This window comes from Lepidochelys kempii, chromosome 4 (genome assembly GCF_965140285.1).
Source record: "Lepidochelys kempii isolate rLepKem1 chromosome 4, rLepKem1.hap1, whole genome shotgun sequence".
Taxonomy (NCBI): Eukaryota; Metazoa; Chordata; order Testudines; family Cheloniidae; genus Lepidochelys; species Lepidochelys kempii.
The window spans coordinates 41,948,164-41,972,706 of record NC_136383.1 but is presented as its reverse complement, the minus strand read 5'-3'; the positions used below and the strand labels follow the sequence as shown (position 1 = coordinate 41,972,706).

Sequence of the window (24,543 nt, the reverse complement as noted above, 5' to 3'; positions counted from 1 at the left end):
CAAATAAGGGCTGCTCAACCTAGGACTCAGAATATTTCTGGGCTTTTCATCTGAGAAATGTCTGCCCCTCTCTTCTGGAACACCAGTAAAATACTACAAAGGAAAATAAGGGAAAACTGTAGCTTTAAGGAATCCAAAAGTGGGGGCACCATGGAACCCAAACAATCCAGGGGAGTTCAGTGAGGGATTGTACAGGAAGTGATGAGTGATCAGGTGCAACCTGAGCAGCCTGGCCCTTTGTGGGTTGGTGTGAAGAGGGGGAAGGGTGTAGGAAGGCAGCTGTGATTGTGAGCTGGGCATACAAAGCGGGAGGCATCTTGCATGTGTGCATGTGTACACACACATACACACACTCTCAAGGGCCAATAAAATCTGGCCCTAAGTGTACACCAGGAAAAATCTCCTCCCTTCTCTTTTGTTCTCATGTAGACGAAACAGAAAGTGATATTATAAATCACTAAGGATTTCTTAAATAGATGCTTTTTTTTCTTAACTGGACTGTATTTTAACCGTATGTCATGGGACCTTAATGATTTGGGATAGGCATGTGATTTATTTTGGTAAATTGAAATTAACATAAATAAATATAGGTTTTATTTAAGTGAACCTGAAGAAGTCAGTATATCTATGAAATGTTAACAAAAAAACCCCCAACAACAACTTACCAAATGGACAGTGACAATAATATCCTTCCACTCCATTTTGACAGGATCCTCCATTGAAACAGGGGTTGCATTCACAGTAATTGACAGCAGATTCACATGTTTTGCCTGCAATCAGGTAACCAAATGAACATCCATGTTAGAGTTTTCATGTCAGTTTCAACACGGGTCTTACATTAGGCCAACGAGCTTATGAATCCTGAATATATTTTCCAACCGTGCCTGAGAAAGGAAGAATGATCCCATGGATCAGTCACAGGATTGGGAGTCAAGAGACTGAGATTATATTCCTGGATCTGCTACAGATTTACTGTGTGATGTTGAGAAATTTACTTAACTCCTTAGTGTCTCAAGTTATTATCTCACAGAGCATGTTGTGAGGCTTAATAAATTGATGTTTGTAAAGTGCACTGAGCGCATCAAATATATAGCTGGGAAGTATTGTTATCCCTATTTTTTTGAGTGCACAGAACACATCAGGGTGATGGAACTCAAGGATAAAGAAAGTATAACTTGAATGAGTTTGAATGTAGCAGGTTTAACACAGGCAGCTATTATAAGATTTTTTGCATCTTTTCCCATCCATTATGAGCTTCTTCCAGAATTGGAGGGACCATGGTCCTCTGGAGCTAAAGCATATTACTTTAGAACCAGTTTTCTTCTGAACAGACACTGTCACATGTGCTGAATATTATTCACTAGAGAATAAACTGATGCCATATAATTAATTTCAACAAGTCTAAATGACAAGTATTTTTGCAGACTCTGTACATAAATGAAAGAATAATAGCAAGAGAAATTATAAGAGCTACCACAAGTATATACAGGAGTACCAAACTAAAATGCTGTTCAAATGTAAACAATAATGATGTCCCCAATTGAAATAATAAACTAGATTTCTCTTTTCTGAGGTGATCAGATAATAAACCCCATTTTCCCAACCCATCACCTCCTTCTTTGCATCCCTCCACTGGTTCTTCCTTTTCCACTGCATCAAGCACAAACTACCGGTCTTCATTTTTAATTCCCTTCATGGCTTAGCTGCACCCTATTATCATCCCTTCTATGGTTTACATATGTTGATACCTGCCTCTTAGTGATACCAGCCTTTATTGCAGGGGTGGACAAACTTTTTGGCCCGAGGGCCACATCTGGGTAGGGAAAGTGCTTGCAGGGCCCGAGCAGAGGGTTGGGGTGTGGGGGCAGAGTGCGGGGTGTGGGAGGGGGTGTGGTGTGCAAGAAGGGGCTCGAGGAGGGGTGTGGGGTGTATGAGGGGGCTCATGGAAGGGCATTAGGGAGTGCAGGAGGGGGCTCAGTCAGGGGGTAGAGGTGCTGGAGGGGTGCGGGGTGCAGGAGGGGTGTGGGATGCGGCAGGGGGCTGGAGTGCAGGAGGGGTGCGGGGTGCAGGAATGGGCTCAGGGCAGGGAGTTGGGGTGCAGGAGGGGTGTGGCAGGGGGCTCAGGGAAGGGAGTTGGGATGCGGGGTGCAGGAGGAGTTCAGGCTCCAGCCTGGCGCCGCTTACCTAGAGCCTGGCGCAGCTCTGGGGTGGCAGTGGCACGGACCGGTGCCAGGTCACTCATGTCCCATGATGGTAATGGGCAGTATGCAGTACTCTCTCCTTGGTCAAGATCCTACATTTCTGAGTACTTTGGATACCCTTAAATCCATTTAGAAAACTAGGGTTGTACTGTGCTAACTTGTTTAGCACCCTAGAAATTTTGCAACGTGTCTGCTTGTTTTCAGTACTTTTTGGTGAGGGGTTATACATTTAAAATTAAACAAAAAAAAGTGTTCAGGCACTTAACCTGCACAGGCTGTCTAAATCAGTTGGCACCAGCAATATGGTAAGAAAGTGTTGGGAAAAGTCTTTTTGGTTAATATTAAACTCTTAACTTCACCAAAGGTACGGGAAGCACGTCCAATGCCTGTATATGATCATTTTTTTTTTTTTAGGGGGGTGGGTTATTTTACATTTTTTTTCTTTTTTTTCTTCTTACGTGCAAGAAGGAGTCTAATCTTTCTGATCTTAGATATAGCTGTTTTATTTAAACCTTAAAAAAATAGTATCCTCAAAATATTGATCTTTGATTGTGTTCAAGTAGGAGATAATATGTGGGGTACAAATAATAAACTTGATCCACTGACATTTCTCAGTAGTTGTCAAAATTCAAAGCTAATAATGCTAGTCTTTATGATCTTAATCTAACTAAAGCAAACTCAATGTTGATCTTTTTCTTCTTCCTTATTACCCACTGTGTCAGCTAAAGAGCTTGGATGTTTACAGTTTTTAACAATGTTTTCTTCACAATTAACAATGGTTTGAACAATTGATGATACCAGTAAAAGTTAGTTTACACTCCTACCAGCTGTTTTGACACAGGAGAAAACGTTCCCTCCAATTACGGTAGATCAGGGGGCTCTATAAACTAACATTTATTAAGAATAAAGAGAAAATCCAAGTTATATCTGCTGCTCACTAAAGTCTTGAGAGGAATATGTCTCTTCATGTGCTGATTTAACAAAGTTGTCTTTGAACCAATACAGATCACTTATCCTCTTCAAATCAGTGCTACACTCACTCTTCTCAAAGGCAAGAACCCTATAAATCAGAATCAGGGGAACAAAAGTAGAACACAGGAGGGCTATTTCAATTTAACTTTATGGATTCTCCACATGAGCAATTTCAAAAATTCTTTTGATAAGAAGGCCTTTAAGAAAGTCTGGTAACCAGGCAGAGAGAGACAAACTGTCATCATAAATTAAAAACAGAATAAGAGCTAGGAAGCTAGGAAAAACAAAACAAAACCAGAAATAAGAGACATGCCTACATATATATCTATAAAATCGACAGATTTAGCTATTTAGTTCAATAGGAGTGGAACCGAGCCCTTTATTGGTACCATGTCTGTAGCTCTCTATCTGTAAAGCCAAACTGCCATAGCCCTATGAATCCAACTAGATAGACTCAGTGAAAGAGAAAAAATAATATGTTTTAGAAACCTCCAAAATATTTTAAAATAGCTTTTCCATAAGCCATGGTATCACAATTTTAATGTTCTGAAACAAAATACACCAAGCCAAGAATAAAACGTTTTTTTCTCAGCAGAAAGTACAGATTCTCTGCTCTCTGGCATGTTTCTACTTGTGATGGTTCATGAGATATTAAACCTTAAAGGTATCCCTTGTCCAGAACTGAATATCTTTCCATCCTGACAGTCAGACAATTAAGCAATTCTGTGGGAAAATTTGGTAGCTGGGAGAGGACATTTCTCTAGTAGATAAGTTTTAAAAAATAAAAAGATGGCTCTTGGAAGGTGTTTGAAGGTTACCTATTTCTATGGCACAAATCTTAGCACACAAACACTAGCTTTCCAGCTTTAGTAACAAAACTATTCTAATGGTACATCTTCATTACCCAAAGGATCGGAGGGTAGTGATCCATCTATCGGGGATCCCCAAATCGATGCTCGGCAGTAGGAGTAAGGGGAGTTGATGGGGGAGCCGCCACGGTCGACTCACTGCCATGAGGACAGTCAGGTAAGTTGCACTAAGATACTTTGACTTCAGCTACGCGTATAGTATAGCTGAAGTTGCATATCTTAGTTCGAACCCTTCCCAGTATAGCCCAGGCCTTAGAAAACATAGCATGTTTACCTCTCCCATCTGCTTAATTGGGGTGGGCCTAAAGCTGCGGTAGCTGATTACATCTTTTAACATCTGATTAATGTAAATTATGCTAGTTTGAGTTTTAATATAATAGTTTAACTGTATATGAATTACATCTGCAGTGAGGTGTCCACTACATGTAAATTCTCGCATATAAATCTGGGTTTGGTGGGAAAAGTTTGCAAATTTACTGTTATTTTCCTGTTCTGTTTGGTGTAACATGCATTTGTATTCAGAGATCCAGTTGTTTTATCTGCAAAGACTAAAATAGAACTGTTTTCCATGATCAGAGAATGAACACAGACGTCAGTAAAGGACAGACTGTGAACTCCTTCCTCATATTGCTGAGCAGTTAATTACCTGAGTAATCCTATTCATTCCAATGGGATTACTTGGGTGAAACACTGCTCACCAATGTGAGTAATGGATTCTTAATCTGGCCTTAAGTGCTTACTTCCATTGTTTTACTTAGAGATGCTTCCTATGACTTTAATTAAACTCGCAAGTTTGGGGTTTTCTAAACACACTCCTCAGGGCATTTTTCACAAAGTTTCACTGCTCTAAGATTAATAACATGTGTGTCAAATCGTAATGTTTTGATGAGTGAGCACATAGATTTGCTTTGGTAAACTATGGCCTGGAGTTAAACATATCGCCAAATGATTATTAACTTTTCAGTACTATGGCAAATTCATCTTTAAAATTTCATTTTCACAGATTTGGATTACTGTGCATCTGTTAGCCAAAGACTCATCTTTATTTTGATGAGATATAGAAAATAATTTTGTTTCCATATGTTTGAGTGCTTCAAGTTTATCAAATGTGAGGAAAGGGAAGAACCAGTCAATGATTTTTAATCCAGGGTGGCTCAGGTATGTCAAGTCTTAATATTCATGGGGCATATAGCTGCATCCAGTGGCTGATACAGTATGTCAGGCTAGTAGATATTCCCACACAAACCAAAACCTTTGTTAGCTTTCAGTTACAATTGCTGGAATGCATCTTCTTCCAAAATACAGTTAAATAGGCACTGAACAGTTGTCTTTAAACACCCCATCTACATTCCCCTTCTCAGCCTCAACTTCTTCCTTTCCAGAGCCCAGACTCCATGTCATCCCAAGCAACCAACAGATAGAGATCTTTGAGCTCATTTTTATAACAATTTTAAATTAAATTAAATAATCATAAAAATAAAGGGGAAATGGACAGTGATTTGTAGTAGGATTAAGGGAACTAGGCTGGATATTGAGGCTGAGAAATTAGTGTAGGCAGTGGGATCCACAGGTTTAGCACAGAACTGTGCTGTCCAGCCCCACTCAAGAGCTCTGCTCCCCAGTCCTTGCTACTAACTTTTATGCCTCCCCTCTTATTTATGACCTCTCACACCTAGAACGCAGTCCCTCAGACAATTAAGCTCAGCAGCTGAGTCCCTGCATATCACTGACTTCCTGAGGTCTGCCTGCTGATGAATCATAGGAGGTTTGTCAGGATGAGCACTTAGGCCTGGATCCACAAAAATAGTTAGGCACCTATGGTGTGTTCTACGAAGGGACTCAGGTGTCTTAGAATGAGAGCCACAACCCCCGCCCTGCAGCATGCTAGGCGGGGAGCTGCCTAAGCTAGCCAATGTGAGACACTGATGGAGGTGTGTGTGGGGGTGCTATCACCCTCCCCACAGAGGTAGGTGTCTAAGTCTGGGCTGCAGGGAGGCACCTATCTCTGCTTGCCATCAACGAATGTGAACCTTAACAGGTAGATTCACAATAGTAGAGCTCAAACTAGCGCACTGAAAAGAGTGTGGACATTGCAGCTCAGGGGACAGCTTATTCTCCAACTTCCATCCTCTGTAATACCTCTATTCAGTGGAGGATGCAGTTTGTCAGGATGGTGGATTCCTTCCTGATTTGGGCATGGGAAGAAGAAAAAATGATCTTTATGCCACTGACAAAAACTCCCAGAGAGACTGATTAATTAGGGACAGTGTTAATTAATATTGATAAGATCAGGCTCCTACAGTCAGCATGAAAGGTTGCAGACAAATGAAACAACGGATCATATTTCAAATCACTAAGAACCAAACCATTTATTAATGAAATTATAACTATGTGTACCAACTGAAAGCTGCTGGGTTAAACTTTGGGATGTTTACATTGCATGCCTCAATATGCCCATCTTTTAAATTGATTCTTTTTTTAATTTAATTTTGAATTTGAAACAATTTAACAAATCTACATTCCTTTATCCTAATAAGGCCTGGAAAATAGGAAATGAAGGGTTCATGGGCAGGGCAGGCAAACTACGGGAAGCCTCAAAGTATATTCCTTTTAGAAAGTGATTCTTTTCAAAACAAAACCTGATCATCATTAATAGACATAATTATAACAGACTGTTTAAACCTTAATGATGTTGCTCTGAGGTAATCTGTCTTTATAATGCTATTCCGTGGAACGAGCTAAATTGCCTCCACAGTGTGATGAAGTGACATGCAGCTGACAAAACATAATCAATCAAATAAAAGTAAGTCTACCCTCTCGGTCTTGAAGTAAGCTATTACAAAGATCTACAACTCATGTACTCTAATTTACAGGGAACAGAAGGCCTGTGTTGGAAAGCACTAATATCCACACACAAGAAGTACAGAGATGGTGTCTCTTGATGGTGAATGCAAATTCAGTTATGAGGTACAGTATTTTTGAGAGCAGCCATTAAAACTATACATATGGTGCACTAGCTCTTTCTACCTAGCATCTGAAATGGAATTATTCATCTCCTTATAGGTAAGAGGAGGGACAAAAGTATGTTGGCTGCTTCTCTTTCACTTAGGCACACAGAGAGTATATTCATGAAGATACAATTTCGTGCTTTCTTTGTTAAATCAGTATAGCTGTCTTTAGTCAAATACTTTTTATTTATTTCTTTTTTTGGAAAACAATGTTAAAGGGAAACAGGGTTAATCCTACAACCCTTTCCCCCATTTCTATTTTGGTATGTTGGCAATAAAATAATCAACACATGCATACTATACATGTGACTTAGGTGATCCAGTCTCACTACAGAAATAACCAATAGTGAACAGTCAAGGACAACAGTTCACAAACAATCCATATGCTGAAACTTGCTTGCATAAACTATGTGGCGAATTTTTGTGAATAATTCATTCACAGAACTCAGGACATGTTTGTGAACAGTTTTCAGGCAGGAAAAAAAAGGGCTAAATTTAAATTGTGAGCAAATTATCCAATTAGCTCTACTGTTCTCCAACTTCAAAAGTTATTTTGCTTTATTGATTAAAAACTTTAGCATCTTTATTTTTCTGTCTCAGGTATTTAGTCTTCAGGGACTTAAGTAACATTTAATTCTAACTGCTTATCAGCAGAAAGGAACGATCAGTTGCCTTTTTTCTCATATTTTTGAATTACAATGGTATGTTTTCTGAAAGGTCAGGTAATCTATGAAGTTTAGCAAAAAGAAAAGGAGTACTTGTGGCACCTTAGAGACTAACAAATGTATTTGAGCATAAGCTTTCATGAGCTACAGCTCACTTCGTTGGTGAGGTGAGGTCTCCAAGGTGCCACAAGTCCTCCTTTTCTTTTTGCGAATACAGACTATCATGGCTGCTACTCTGAAGCCTATGAAGTTTAGAACTTCTAAATCTTGAAAACGTCTAACTCACTGATTTTCTGTTTTACAATTATTTGTACTGACAGATAGTTTTAACCAGCATATAAGGGCACCATGTAGAGTACATAGTTTGAAAACTACTACTGTAGTTTTTTCTGTGCCAAAAAATAAAAAATTCTGCATGTTAAAAAAAATAAAAATTCTGCATACAATATTTTAAAATTCTGCAAATGTTATTTGTCAATAAATAAAATATGGAGGCTCCAGCATGGCGGAGCACAGGCCACTGGCTGCATGGAGGTGGGAGATCACCCTGCAGCCCGCCCCCCGCCCCTCCCCAGGGACATGAACTCAACGGTGAGGCTGCACCCAACATTGACACTTGGCAGAAAAAGCATGAGGCCCTGCCCCTCCATGCCAGGCACACCAGGTATGGGCAGGCAGGCTCAGCCCAGCAGGATCCAGGTATGGAGGATTAGTGTGGGGGGATCAAGGTGTGGGGTGAGAGGGTTCTGTGAAGGCCAATTTGGGTGCAGGCCACTCGGTGGGAGGTCTAGATGCAGGGGGATCTCGATGCACCGGGGCTCACTGCAGGGGCTCCAGGTGCAAGGAGAATGGGACTCTGAAGTGGGGTACAGGCGAAGGTGGCTGGGGCTCAGTGGAGGGGGCTGGGTGTGGGGGTCTGAGTTCGGTGGGGTTTAGCAAGCTCAGTGGGGGTTCCAGCTGTTGGGGGAATGGGGCTTGGTGGGGTGGGGGTCCGGTTGCAATTGATTGGGGCTCAGTGGGATGGTGGTCCAGGTGCAGGAGGCACATTGGGGTGGTCCAGGTGCATGCAGGGGGCTTGTCGAGTGGGGCTCTGGGTGCAGGGGTGGAGGTCCAGATGCAGAGAGGGGTGGGGCTCGGCAGGTGAGTGGTCTGGGTGCAGGGGTAGGGACCCAGATGCAGGGGTAGGCGTTAAGCAGGGGTCCGGATGCGAGAGGGGGCTTGGCAGGGAGTGGGGATTCAAGTGCGGGGGGCTCACTGAGGGATGGTCTGGGTACAGAGGTGGGGGTCTGGATACAGCGGGAGGAGATTGATGGGGCATTCTGGGTGCAGGGGGACCCCCCCAGCCAAGCCTCACCCTCCCACACTCTCAACCCCTCCCACCAAGCCCCTGGACCCAAACCCCGACCCTGCCGAACCACATCTCCTGCATCCAATACCACCAAGCCCCTGGACCCAAACCCCACCCTGCCAAACCACATCTCCTGCATCCAGAGTATTGGATGCAGGAGATGTGGTTTGGCAGGGTGGGGGTTTGGGTCCAGGGACTTGGTGGGAGGGGTTGGGAGTGTGGCTTGGCTGGGGGGGTCTGGCTATGGGGTGGGGGAGGGGTCTGGATGAATAGGGGTAGGGTGGACAGGGGAACAGCTCCCCATGCAGTGACCTATTCCCCCATGGCTGAGGAGTGATGGGGGAAGGAAGCGGGTGCAGAGCCAGGGCCAGGTGAGGCTGGGGAGAGTTGGGGTGGGGGCTAGATGCGGGGAGCTTGGTGGGGAGAGGTACGGGAGACTCGGTGGGGGAGGGGGGTTCTGGATGAAGGGGGTGAGGCTCAGCAGGAGCGTCTGGGTGTGGAGGGTCTGTCCTGGGGGGGAGGGGTCTGACCCAGCACCAATCAGAGCATACCCAGCCCCCTCCCACCCTCCGCAGTGATTTATCTCTTTGATGGCTCTTTGGGGTGCCTGAAACAATGAACCCTATGACTACTCATCCAGCTTCCCTTTGCTTCCCTGTCAGAAAGTCATTTTTCTGAAGGGAAGCAAAGAAATCTGTGGGGGACATGAATTCTGCATGTAAGCAGTGTGCAGAATTCCACCAGGAGTAGAAAACCCAGCTCAAACCATATGAAAAATCTCAAAACCCATCAAATATAAGTCATTAAAATGTTCTTATGTTTTCAAGTATAGATCACAATCCAGAACAAATGTCATGTTTAACTTATATTTGATAAGGGTTGAACATTAAGATATGACATGAGTCCCACAAAAGTTGCCTGCGTTTTTCATTAACTTCAACTACACACTATTGGCTGATGTTACAATATCTTGCTAAAGCCAAACAAAGTGTTCTGCTGACCTGTACCAGCAAGCATGTGCCCATTTAACCTCCGCTGACAATGACTTAAAGCGTTACAGAGGATGGGTGCCTAGAATTATTCTGCCATGCTTCTGGCAAAATAATATAATATACTAATTCAATGTGAAATAAAATCCTGGGATCATTGACTTAATTAGAACCTCTAATCAATTAACAGTAATTGCTACTGACCTGAGGCTCTGCAGTTTTCTTCACACAAAGGATCATGTCAGTGTCTTTTGTATCAAGAAACTTCTTGTGTTGAATATGTGTTAGCTGTCAGAGCTGTTCTTTAAATGAAGTTGTTGAATCCCCTGTTTTGAAATCTACCAGTGTTTTTCTTTTCTTTTGTACCTAACTGATTTTTAAAAAAAACAAACTAAGCTCACTTTATTATTTACAAATGAGTCTTTGTATTAGCTTGGTAGAGCAAACACGAGCAAATTTTAATACCACGCTGACCCTAACTTAACAAATGTATTCCCTCTCTCTCCAGCTATTTAGGGCACAGAAGCCCCAAGACCACCTCACAGAGGATGAGCAGTAGAGTGATAGGAAGTAAGGCTCAGGGCTAGCATCCATTCCTGCAACCTACATGTATCAGACTAAGTTGCATTGTGCACACAGCCCCAGCAGCTACCCTTCATGTCCACCAGCCATATGGGGCACAGAAACCCCAGAGGGCAGACCCTAGTAGGAAGAGACTCTCTCGGTCAGTAGCAGGAGAAGAGCAGGAGCCCGGTAATACTGAAATAATTTCAAAGAGCTGAGAAAACCCCTGACATAAGAACCACAATTTTACCTGAATGTTTAATTTCAGCTAACTAATTAAGGCAATCTGTTTGGGGAAAGGAATGGGAAGTAATCAGATCCCCCTACCAAAACCACACCAAACCAAACCACCCACACACATGCAGTACCACTAAGCTAACTTGTAATCTCGCATTTAGTAACTGTACCACCTTCTCTCTGTTTTGGCTTCCCTTACCATGTCTCAGACTGTAAACTCTACAAGGTAGGGTTGTTTGTACAGTGCCTAGTACAAAGGGGCCCTGGTTCTGACTGAAGACTTTGGGCCACAAAATGAATACATAACAAGCAATGATAATTATATTTCAGCAAAGGGCAGGTTATGTAATACAGAAAAGCATACAGAGAAACCAGTTTCAACTTTGCAGGATCTTATAGTGAATTTTCAAATCTACTCTTGATATTATCGCGCCCCCAATCACATTCATTCATAATAATATTCCCTGAGAAAGACCTATTGAAACCCTGAAGTAAATCTTTTCATTTATGTTTTCTTAGTTTTTCTTTTATTATGTCTGGAGAAAGTAGCCAGAAGTATTGGTTAGGATTTACTTATATAGTCCTTAAATTACTCCTGGGGGAATTCTGCATCATTGCATGCATACAGAATTCATGTCCCCTGCCTATTTCTTAGCTTCCCTGCAGAAAAATGACTTCTGATGGGGGAGTAAAGGGAATTTGCACGCGCAGTCATGCATCCCTCCCTGGCAGCACAGGCAGGTCAGTTTGGGCGCCCGGAGCAGCCACTAGAGGCCTAAATCACCACCGTGTGTGTGTGAAATGTGGGCAGTTATGCATGAGAGAGAGAGACACACACACTGTCCCTCTCGCTCACTATTGCAGCATTCTCAGCGTGGAGAGGCAGGGTTTTGGAGTGTGTCTGAGGAGATAGGTGAGGTGCAGACTGTGCCCTCAGGCAGAGCAGAACATAGCAGCCTGCCTGCTTAGTGAATTGTTCCTATTGTCTTTGTGAATTCCCCCAGGAGTATAGAACAGGTGTAAAAGTTTTAAGGCTCCTTTACATGGCCAGAGTGGCTTAAAGCAGTGGTCTCCAAAGTGGGGTGTGAGCACAATTGGGGAGCGCAGCAGGAGGAGCGTCGCCACAGCAAAAGGGCAGCGTGGCAGGAGGAGCACTGCCGGAGGGAAAAAAAGGGGGGGGGGGCAGCCCTGAGTCCTCCGGCCTGTGGAGAGCAGGGGCAGCCGCGCAGCCAGCGGCTGGAAAGAAATGTCACTTTCCCCTTCAAAGCCGGCCGGAGAGAAGCGGCGCTTTGAAGGGGAAAGCGCCGCTTCTTTCCAGCCGCTGGCTGCGCGGCTGCCCCTGCTCCTCCTGAGTCCTCCGGCCCATGCTCACAGGGCCGCATTCCGAAAGGGGCTTTAGAGCTGCAGGCCAGGGCCCTGGGGCCCCCTTAGCCCAGGGCCCTGAAGCCCCTAAAGCCCCTGCATGCCGGGTGGCCCTGCCTGCCATGGGGGGGGGGCAGCTCCCAGAATCGTGGCCATGGGGGTGGTGCTGCGCTGAGCAGAGCCACCTGCACCTCCCCTGCACCAAACAGGAGATGCCCCAGGTAAGTGCTCTCCACCTCCTGCCTGCCCCAGCCCTGAGCGCCCTCCCACACCCTAACTCCCTCCCAGACCCGTACCCCACCCTGAGCGCCCGCTGTATCACAAAGTGTTAAACCAAGATTTTCAAAAATAATAAAGCATATTAATCACATTGCTCTCACTAAAATATTATTAATAATTTTTTTAGTGAGAGCAAATAAAATAAAACATTATTTTAAAAATATTGTTTATTTCATCTTTATCTCATTGTTTTTTCATTTCTATTTTTTGTGTGTGTTTTATAATTTACATAATATATTAGTACAGTAGTACATGTATATAATTTATACATATATTAGGGGTGCGTGCTCAAAATTTTTTTACTGATAAGGGTGCGCGTTCAAAAAAGTTTGGAAACCACTGGTTTAAAGGACAGTATGGCCTTATAAATGCTTATGGTGCTTTGTGATTAGAACTGGTCTACATTTTTGGATTGAAAACATTTCTTATTAAAATGTACTCCATGAACTGTTTGTTACTGACCTTTCTGGAGATGGTCAGTAGCCAATATAAATTGTGAGTTTGATTCCTCAGCCCTCACTTGCTCTTCAGTTGCCTATGATGTAACACTGAGCATATGGCTGCATATATTTGTTGACTTATAACTAGAAATAAAGGGTCAAACCTAGCTACAATACTATTAGGCAAGGGAGTTTGGGGATTTTCTCCAATGCTCCCCACTCCCATTGTCCATCCATTGTATTGTAGTTTAAATAACTTACCTACATTTACAGAAAAATTATCCGGTGTGACCTTGTGCTTACAGAAGACCATAGGACGGGTCTGAGGTCAGGGCATGCAGCTCAGAAACTCGCCTCGCCGACATCACCGCCACCAGGAAAGCTACCTTCCATGATAGGTAAGACGGGAGCATGAGGCCAAAGGCTTAAAGGGTGGGCCCCTGAGCCTGGACAGAACCAAGTTGAGATCCCACTGAGGGACTGGGGACCGAACTTGAGGAAAAAGTCTCTTGAGACCTTGAGGAACCTGACTGTCATGTCATGGGAGAAGACCATCTGCCCCTACATGGGCAGATGAAAAACGGAGATGGCCGCCAGATGCACCTTGATAGAAGAGTGTGCCAGGCCCTGGCTCCTCAAATTAAGTAGGTAGTCTAAGATTGACTGCATCAAAAAATGCGAAGGGCAGATGCCCCGATCAGCCGCCCTGTGGGAAAACCTCATCCACTTTGCCAGGTAGGTCTGTCTAGTTGAGGGTTTTCTACTCCCCAGGAGGATCTGCTGGACCTCCTCTGAACAGGTCCATTCTTCAGGGTTCAGCCATGCCGCATCCATGTGTGGAGAGACAGAAGGTTGGGGTGCAAGAGGCAACCATAGTCCTGTGACAGCAGGTCTGCTCAGTCCGGCAGGGGCCATGGGGGGGACTGCTGCCAAGCTCAACAGCGTGCCAAACCAATGTTGGCGCGGCCATGCTGGGGTGATCATGATAACCTGCACCCTGTCCCTCTTGATTTTCACTTACTGATGAGAGGAATCGGAGGGAACACATACATCAGGCTTCCTGCCCACAGCAGGAGGAAGGCATCGGATAGGGAGCCCTTGCCCAGACCCCATCTGGAGTAGAACCTGTGGTACCTCCTGTTCTGCCTGGTGGCAAACAAATCCTCTTGGGGAGTTCCCCACCTCTGGAAGATCATGCTGGCTACCTCCCAGTGGAGCACCCACTCGTGGTGAGAGGAGAAGTCCCTGCTTAAGTGATTTGCTAGTGTGTTCCTGGCACCCGGAAGGTGACATGCTTCTAGATGGATTCCCTGGTAGATGCAGAAGTCCCAGAGATGGAGTCCCTCAACCTGTCCCTGGAGCGGTACTGGTGCCGTGGAGATTCTGGGCGCCAACTTAAAAACTCCTGCTAGGGGGCGCATGCGTCCAGAGGTCTGCGCCCAGTCACTGGCAAGCTGCACCTCGAGCCTCTATGCCCTTGTACGAAGTTCAGAGACCAGATGGGGCTGCGAAGCTTCTGCCTATCATGGTCAGAAGCGTGTTGGCTGCGAGAGGGCGACTGCTGGCGGGACGTCCCCTGCTATGGGGAGCGTTGCTGTAGAAGTGGAGACTGTGGTGGTTCAAATGCGGGTTTACCCCATGACTGGGACCGTGCAGAGGCCGTAGTGGGTGGCACTGGGAGGGACATAATCTCTTACACTGCTTTCAAGGCATCTGGCGTGGATGGCTCCCAGAGCTGACGAGGGCCTCCTCGCTATCCGGGGTAGCCAGTGGGGAGTGGGCTGGGCTACACCGCTCGACCTGAGCTGGGGCCCGAGATCCCGAAAGGGGTCAAGAGGTGCCAGAGATAGGGCCTTGGTCCATTCCAGACCTTTTCCTTGTGGGAAACTGTAGACCTTCCTCGCCCTATCTTCTTGGGCTTCTTGGCTGGAGCCACGGAAAGGGACTGGTGCCGCGCAGATGGTACCAGTAGGGCACTGCTCGGTGCCAAATAGGAGTGCTGCTCCAGCATTGGAGTAAGGGCAGACTCCATAAGGAACGCTCTCAAGCGAATGTCATGGTCCTTCTTCATGCAGGGTGTGAAGGACTTGCAGATTCTGCACTTATCACTAATATTACCTTTGCTCAAGCATCATAAACAAATGTTTTGTGGATCACTAATGGGCATAGGACTTTTACTGAGATCACAGGGCTAAAAGCCTGGGGACTGGGGCATGCCCCATCCCGAAACTAAGTCCTGTTTGGGACCTACTAAATCTCTAACTAACAAATAGGGAAATTAAAACTAGAGGGAAACTATGTACAATAATATACAAGAGGTAAATGCTTTCGAATGAACGAGAACTAACAGTGCTAGCTGAAGCAGTAACAGTTACATGCACCATCACTGGTGGCAAGAAGGAACTGAGGGTTTGGAGGGGGCAGGCGGTGCCCTATATGCCATGGCATATACACACTACTCCAGGGGGCGCCAGAGCCAGTCCGCTACGGATACTGCTGAGAGAAAAACTTCCAGCACCGGTTCTTGTGGGGAGCACACACATTTAAGTTGAATGGACATGATCAATCACTCGAAGAAGAACGAAAGTTACTAGTATGTTATTTTTTCTGCCCTTTAAAAACAACATCTTTAGGCATAAATAAAACTAAGATGCCGCCTAGCACACCACACTTCAACTTAAAGCATGAATTGACTCCATAGTAGGTATTTATATATGCAACTATCCCCTATTCTCCACATCTCTCTCTAAGTATAGATGAAATACTTAATTATATAAAATATTTATCCTTCAGGATCTTCACAAGGAAAAAAGTGTCATATCTGGCTAACAGAAATATTTTTGTAAACGCTTTTGTTTGAATTTTTCAAATGTTTCAGAGTAATAACAATTTTATACCCTTCAAAAAAATAAAAACTTACCCCCCAGTTCTGGTTTTCTATTTACATCCCTTAGTACTCAAATAAAGAAAAACTAAGCACTGATGCTCAAGGTCCGCTTTCACCTATGCAATAAGTCACACCAGCCCAAGAACATTACTTTACTGTAGCTCTGACTCAGGAAAGCACTTAAGCACATGATTTCAATGGGACTTAAGCATGTGCTGATAGTTAAGCACACACTTTAGTGCTGTCCTGAATAGCGATGCTTGTCCTGAATCATAGCCTAAATAATTACAAGTAGTTTAAGACTGTCAGACAAGCATGCTGAAATAATTTTAATTGGCAAATTAAATAGTGCAAGGCTTTGACAAATTGTCTTGTGCAGATACTTGAGTGGTTCTTTGTCTCCCTGAAAATTCTAAGGCTAAGCACATCTTCCTATTTTCACATGAAGCCTAGGACTGTCTGTTCTCACAGCAAAGGAGGCCTGCAAGCGTCTGTGCTCCGACCTTGTTGACATTTCTTCTAAAATGGCCAAAAGGGTCCATGCCCAGTGACTCCTTTCTTTCTCCAAAGGGAGGAGTGAATTTAATCCTCCTGCAGCATTCTGTCCTTGCTGATTGGACAAATGTGCTGTGTTTTTCCCACATGGCACTGCAGAGTGCAAATTCCCATTTACCAAAGTGAATTGTAGCATGCTGTTTGAGAGAGATCTCAACTTTTTCATTTTAGGTGCTGCTGTATTTGAACATTTTACATATATTACAGAAAAATTATCCGGTGTGATAAAAATGTCGCATTTATATTGTTGGCTGAAAACAAAACATAAACAAACAAAACATGGATACAACACACGTGTGCGTCTCTCCCTGATCACTCTGCTTTTATGTTGTTTCCTTCCCCCACCCTCTCATCTGTTTTTGTCTTATATGACTGTAAGAAATTTGGGGCAGAGACTGACTTTCCCTACATGTTTGCCCAGAATTTAGTACATGTGGGGTGCTTCTGTAATATAAATAATAATAATAGGAAAATAATATTTTAAAATATTGGAACTGGATGTAGCATATTTAACAAATGGGACAGATTTGTGAAATCCCTTTTTTCTAACATGGATCTTCAGGGTGACATTTGCCTGAGGACAGAACAATAAGGACAATGTTTCTCTCAGCATCTTATTTTCTTTGTTCAGGTTTATTTATTGTCAGCTTCTTATTTTGATTATTCCTCTGCTTATTCTGAATAGTCATACTAAGACTGATAATCATAGCTGGAGCAGCTGCTGACTGGTACTCAAAAGACATTTTTACCCTCTCTCTCTGTTTCACTCTAATTCCAGAAGGAGAAGAAGATCATACCTGTATATCCAGTTTTACAAACACAGTTGAAGCTTCCTGGGAAGTTCTGGCAGACAGCACCATTTTTACATGGGCTGGACAGGCACTCATTGATGTCTCTCTCACAGGCCATTCCGGTAAAACCATCTGGACAATTGCATGAGAATCCTCCCACCAAGTTGTGGCAAGTCCCATCATTGTGGCAAGGGGATGGGAGACATTCGTCAATGTCAGTTTCACATAAATTACCATCGTACCCTGGCATGCACCAGCACACGAAGGGCTGCAGAGGTTCGTTTGCCATGATGATTACTGGGATACTCTCATGGCTCTTTAAAACAGGTTTCACAGCTAACCTTCTCAAGCAGCTTCCTCCGTTTTGACATGGACTTTGTACACATGAATCATGATCCACAGACTCTATCCGTACTCCACTCTGACGGAAAAGGATTTCTTTGATGCTCTCAAAGAAGGTTGCTACGCCACTGGGATTCACATACTGATTGTTGTTCCGTTTCACAGCTGCCATCAGGAAGGTTCTGTTACTCTCTTCATAAACCCCATAGAGCTGCACAGCAGTTCCTAGTCCAGGTAACTGTGAACTGGCAATACGCAGGAAGTGAAGGTAGTGATTGGTCAAAAAATCTCTCACAGTTTGCACGTTAAGGCGAAGAAGGACACTGCTGTCAATTGTGGCATTACTGAACCCGGCAAAGAAAACTCGAACACTGCTAGTAACTGCACTGTGTAACCCATCATTACTAAGGACTGTCAGATCAAATGTTCCATCTGTGGACCTTGCCTGGGAATTCAGGTCACAAGTGCCCCCTGGAATATTAAAGAGGCTTGTAACTCCTGAAGTGAGGGAACAGCGGAAGCTGTCTAAAACATCTGGATCCTGGGGTTTCACACTGCCTAAAATTCCACCTGGGAATAGGTTGCCATAATAGTGAACAAATATCTCTACTGTTCTAGGTTGCGATGGATTGTCATTTTGGTCTATTACCTTTATTTGTACAGTTCCTGTGGAAGACATTTGAGGAATGCCAGAGTCTCTGGTAATCACTGACAAGTAGAAGTCGCCTATTTGCTCTCGGTCAATTTCCCTAGTTGTGGTCAAAATTCCTGCAGTGCTAAGACTAAAATAGCTGGTTGCAGGGCCAGTGCTAAGCAAGTAGTAGGTAAAGGGGCCTTGATTTGGAGGGAGATCAGGATCTGACGATTGAAGTGTCATCACAAGAGTTCCGGCACGATTATTTTCCATTACTTCTCCCTGGCTGGTGGACAAGGTAGGTCCATTATCGTTGATATCTTCCAATGTTACCAATAAAGAGGCACTTCCTGTTGCTGAAGGTGTTCCTGAATCAATTGCTAACACAGTTAGGTTGTAGACAGGTAAAGTTTCTCTGTCCAATTCTGCTGTGACAGTAACCTGTCCTGTTTGTGGATTAATAGAAAAGGCACCATTGTCATTCCCAGAACCAATAAAATAGGAGAACCTGCTCCAACTTGGGACAGAATCTGAATCAAAGGCACTTACAAATGTGACATGGGTCCCTGGAGGAACACCTTCACTGATTTGTATATTGTAAACCTGTAGGCTAAAAACTGGAGGATCATTAGCATCTAAGACAGTGATATTTACAATTACTTCATCTATATCTGCACCACGAATGCTCCCAAAATTTTTTGCAAGAACTTTCAAAGAGATACGTTCTTCCTTTTCTCTGTCAAGAGGACCTGAAACATAAATCTGTCCACTCTTCTCATTAATCTGGAAACCTTTCTTTCTGCTACTGCCAAAGATAAGATAGTGGACTTCTCCATCAGTTCCCGTATCACGGTCACTTGCAAAGACTTCTCCCACAACCATGCCTTCAGAAGCTGCTTCAGAGACCTCAAAATAGTAAAGCTTGGACACAAAACGTGGTACATACTCATTTGTTCCTTCTAATTGGATGTTGACACTAGCAAAACTGCATCGCTCTTCATCTGGAACATTAAAAGCTTTCACAGTTAGATGATAACTTTGTTTTGTTTCATAGTCTAAGAACCCTTGGGTGGTGATAATTCCTGTGTTGGGATCAATGACAAAAAGATCACTATCTGAGGACTGAACTGCATATGCAATCATAGCATTAGGTCCAGAATCGGCGTCAGTTGCATTTAGACGGATAACAGTTGTCCCACTTGGGGCATTTTCTAATACATTAGGGAAGTAGTCTTCTGGGTTGAATATTGGAGAATTATCATTCACATCAATAACATTAACCGTGACACTGCAGTAACCTGTTCTAGCTACCCATCCTCCATCTGTAGCACTAACAATCATCTCATGATTTTGGCATGACTCATAATCAAGGGGTTTGGCTAGAGTTAATGCCCCTGTAGATGTATTAATAGCAAAAATACCAGCCTCGTTTCCTGAAGAAATATTATATGTGATTAGTCCATTCATAGCAGCATCCCTATCCCTTGCTGAAACAGTTCTGACAACTGCTCCAACAACATGACTTTCAGGGATAGTAACACTTATATGGCTTTGAGAGAACTCAGGTGTATGGTAGTTTTCCTCTGTGATAACTATTTGAACAGTAATCTCAGATGAGAGGGGAGGATTACCTTTATCCTTTGCTTTTACCGTAAGCAGAAAGTTTTGGTTCAAATCAGCCATGAGTGAAGATGCAACAGAAATCCAGCCTGTAGTGCTGTCCAGCTTAAATTTATCAGTGTTTTCATTAGAAATGAAGTATTCAACTTCAGAATTCAGTCCAAAATCCTTATCATCAACTGCAATAACTTTAATTAATTTTGTACCAACTGCTACATTTTTAGTCACAGGAGTAAAATATTTACTAGCAAGAAACTGTGGTACATTGTCATTGCTATCCACTATGTTGATTGTGACTGTTGTCTCACTGAGCAAAGAAGGACTGCCTCGGTCTGAAGAAGTAACTATGAAGCTGTGCCTGTTGATATTGATGTTGCTGGAACCACTGGAATTTTGATACCTTAAATATTGCTTATTGAAAATCTCCCCTGTGGTAGCATTAATTCGGAAGAACTCAGACTGGGATTTTATGAAGTAGAAAACTTGGCCATTAGATCCTTCATCAGGATCTGTTGCTGAAACCTGAGTTACTTTTAATCCAACCTCAGTAAGCTCAGGGCAATCTAAGTAATAGGATGTTTTTGTGAATCGTGGGGCATTATCATTGACGTCTGTCACAAATATAGTCACATCTGTGCTTACAGTCCACCCGGAATCATGTGCAGAAACTCTGATTCTATAGCGGTCTGTATCTTCCCTGTTTAGGTGTCGACTGATTGTAATGTCCCCGGTACTGGGGTTTATGATAAATGGAAGACTTGTATCCCTTATGGAATACCTGCTGATGGCATTCACACCAATGTCTTCATCTGAAGTTGTGACTCGTGTAACTGTGTAACCCAGAGGTGCATTTTCAGGCACTGGAGCACTGAATATCTGAGAAAACCTGGGAGCATTATCATTTTCATCTAAAATATTAACAACAACTTTTACTGTGGTGCTCTGAAGAGGGGTACCTCTGTCTGAAACTTTGATGGTTAGCATGTAGTGAGCCAATTTTTCCCTGTCCAAAGGTGCGACACTTCTAATTTCACCTGTGGCTCGACTAATACTGAAACTATTTTCTTTATTGCCATCAATTATTTCATAGTTCAACTGTCCGTTTGGGCCACTGTCCTTGTCCACAGCAGTGAGAGTCAGAATTTTACGTGGTGAAAGGTTCTCCATTATTTCAGCAATGAATGGATCTCGCTCAAACTCTGGTGCATTATCATTGACATCTACCACTGTTACTTCTAATTTCTCATAAGAGGAGAAAGGAGGAAAGCCTGTATCTCTGGCCTCAATCCAAACCACATATTTTTGTATTTCTTCAAAATCCAAAGGTTGGCTGATGGAGAACTGTCCTGTTAGTTGGTCAATCTGGAAGGTATTGCCAAGGTTACCGCTAGCAATGTAGTATGACAAGGAACCCCCCCTGGACGAAGACCCAGAAACAGTGGTGACAAGGGTACCAATTGCTTGATTTTCAGGAAATATGAAAGTCTGTTGCTCAGCTCGAACTTGAGGGAAGTCTGCTTTGTTCACAAATCTCACAGTTACAGTTGTAGAGTCTGTTTTTGGATACAGGCCACCATCTTTTACGTGAACAGAAAAAGTCACTTCAGAAGCCCCTGTCAGTGGGTCAGCAGCCATAATTGCCCCCCTCATTGGGTCAATGTGGAATTTTTCAGAGTTCTTTCCCATGAGGGAATAATGAAGCTCAGCATTGGGCCCAGAATCAGCATCTGTGACCGTCACAGCAAACACAAACGAACCTGCCAAGAACAACAAAGAGGATAATTAATTTTGTGTAAGAAAAATAGGACATTGGAAAGTAATTTTTCAATGTGAAGCATTGGCAGTTATGCACACCACTCCTGTTATTTTTCATGGTAACCTGATGCTGTTCTGACAATTAACCCTTTTCCATAAGGATAAAAGGGAATATGAGATATTAAGCCAAATTTTCAACCACTCAGGTCTACTTGCATGCGTGCACATAAACACACACAAAATGCATGCATGTGCATACATCCACATTTGTGCCTGAAAATCAGGTAACTGTGCGCACAAAAGTAAATAAATAAATAAATACAGTATGTGTATGTACAGATGTCAGTGCCTATAAACAAATGGGCCTCTGACTTTTTGAAACTTTAGCCTCACATTGACAGTATTCACGAAGTAAGATTATATGAAAACTGTAATTGTAATACATTGCATGGTATTTAATAACATTTTAAATTACTCTGTGTTTTGCATGTATTGTATGACCAACCTTCATAATGTGTACACATAGTATTTAGGTGTGCCAGTTCTCCAGCATATGTGGACAGTTTGGGTTTGCACTTGCACATACCTGTCTGTAATTGCATCTCCAATACATACACATGTATCTGGGTACTCGTGTGCCTAAGTTGTGTATGCACTCTTTTGAAGATTTGATGCTGAATGTCCACTATGCTGGACATCCATTCCCTGTTTTTGCTAGTGCTGAAGCTTGGCTCACACTAGTTATCTATATGAATCATGTAATTTTCAAACTCTGAAGGCAAAATCTGTGAGGGACAAGAGTGACTTTGACGGTGTCCCAACTTAAATCATTTCTTGTTGCAATTTTTCAGAGAGCAACATTTTATACCCCATAGGGAGGAACTGGCAGATGAAGAACAGCAAAATCCAGCAGTATTACAATACTTGAGCTTGACAAGATTGGGACAAAAATAAGAGTTCTGCTTCAGTTAGGCACATTAATTTTATGTGGTTGTGATGACTTGTCATAACTCCATTTTTTATCCTGCCACAAAAATTAAAGCAGCCAGGCTGTATTCTCATCTCCAAGTGTGCATTAAGACCACTGTGAACTAACCATGGCAAGAAACTATGTTATTGTCTTTGAGACTATCACATTACACCACATTCTACTACAATTAGTGCTGTGCATGCCAAACCCATTATCATCAATGGCTTTTTTGAGTAGTTTGAGGGGATTCTAAAATGTCCTTTTAGTTGAAGCTTGGCACACAGGTTTTCAATTTTTTTTTTTGTAAAAAAACATGTTTTATTTCAATTTATTTGCTTTTTTTTTAGTTAGTGAAGTCCAAAGAAATTATGACTGACTATATTTTGACATTTTTTTCTTTTCTAATTAAAAAAGGTTTTATATTAAAAAATTCCAGGTCACAACCTGGTAATATTGGATAAGTCATGTATGCTCTGCCTAAAGGCATGAAAATGAAACCTTCAACAAGAACTGTACCCATATGTTACTGATCTCAGATCAGCTGTGCACTGCTCATAATGTATGAAGTTTCATCTTGTACAAAGGTCTTTGTTGATATTATTGTTCTGAAAGGGAGAGGAAGTATGGACAAAATAAATCATTCCTTCAAAAACACAGTTTGGAATCACTAAAAATTTAGAAGACTGAACACAATTCCTGGCAATGTGATATTTTATTTCTTTAAAAGGAAAATAAAAATCTTCATACAGGGAACATGTATATTTGTTTGTAAGAGCATTAGAGCCTTGCAATGAGAGCAATAATATGCAATATTGTAAATTTATGATACATGCAGTGATCATACTTTAAAACCGTCTTCTGTTTTGAAAGATTAGGGGGTCCAGAGTTATTCCATTTTAAATCTGGTAGAATCTTTCAGTTTAAGACACTTTTTAATTGAGATCACTGTATATATATGAATGTTTTGGGATTACCATGAGACAAAAACCTGCAAAGAATAAATATGACAATAAACCAGTATGCACTTTAGAGTACACCATGGTGCCCCTGAAATGTTTATTTTAATCTGTTGAGTAGTGAATCCTACTGCAATGTCACTGCATTATACATTATATCTTAATTACACAATTTAAAAACCTCACTAAGTAATCACATCCTTCCCTATATTTCAGGTATTTTATAAAGCTAATAAAAAACTGAATAAGCTCAGTTAATAATTAGACATCTATTATTTATGGAACATTATGATTTTTCAAGAGGGATATTAACATTTTATATTTAATATATTCCAAATGTGCTCATCCTACGCATGAACAATATTAATAGATGTGGCAATTCAGGATTTTCCACTTCTGATGTATATATATGTGTTTAAACATAAAGTGTATAATCAAGCAAGTCAATCCTACTGTCTTGTGAAATTTGGGTGTACAAAGGATGCAGGATCCTGGAATGTTTATACAAGGTGGGAAGTCTCCAGAGAAGCCTTTATAATTAAAATGTAACATGGACAAGGATCATTAAAAGATATTTTTGAAATCTTTTCTGAGACCTTCACAGAGACACAGAAGGGCTTTTACATATGAAGGGAAGATTTTCAAAGGCAGAACCAGCAGTTATTGCCCCTTCTCTTAAATGTAATTTTATCATTTCTTTCTCTTTTAGATTTGAGGGTTTTATTCAGATTTATACTTAGGCCCAGTTATAACACTCTGCAGCATAAAGGGACTTTAAGGTCAGTGTAGGTCATGCCCACTGTAAGACTTCTTTGCACTATTGGAGTGATGTAAATGGCCCTAGAATACATGAGATTAAGACCGTGAGTATTTTCTTTGCCTTCACAAATAAATAAGCTGTAAAGTAAAAAATGAATAATCATTTTAAAAGTGTGTAATATACTATAGATGATGTGCTACCTTTTAAAAAACGAAATAATATTATCTGTACAGAACCAGAGGTGTAGTTGACACTTTGGAAACACATAGGAAGGCAAATTCCCTATCCTAACCAGAGGACATCTGAGTAGACAAATTCAATAGATGACAACTTGAAAAA

At 42.4% G+C, this 24,543-nt stretch overlaps 1 protein-coding gene across 1 annotated transcript in view; it reads right to left on the bottom strand.

The window, feature by feature from the left end:
• LOC140910365 (protocadherin Fat 4) overlaps window positions 1-24,543 on the bottom strand; it is a 222,130-nt gene that overhangs the window by 30,197 nt on the left and 167,390 nt on the right. Inside the window, exons 9-10 of the mRNA XM_073341085.2 lie at window positions 17,174-21,520; window positions 666-770 (exon numbers count right to left, since the gene is read on the bottom strand). Of these exons, the coding sequence (XP_073197186.1) occupies window positions 666-770; window positions 17,174-21,520 (4,452 nt within the window). The remainder of the gene's footprint in view (window positions 1-665; window positions 771-17,173; window positions 21,521-24,543) is intronic.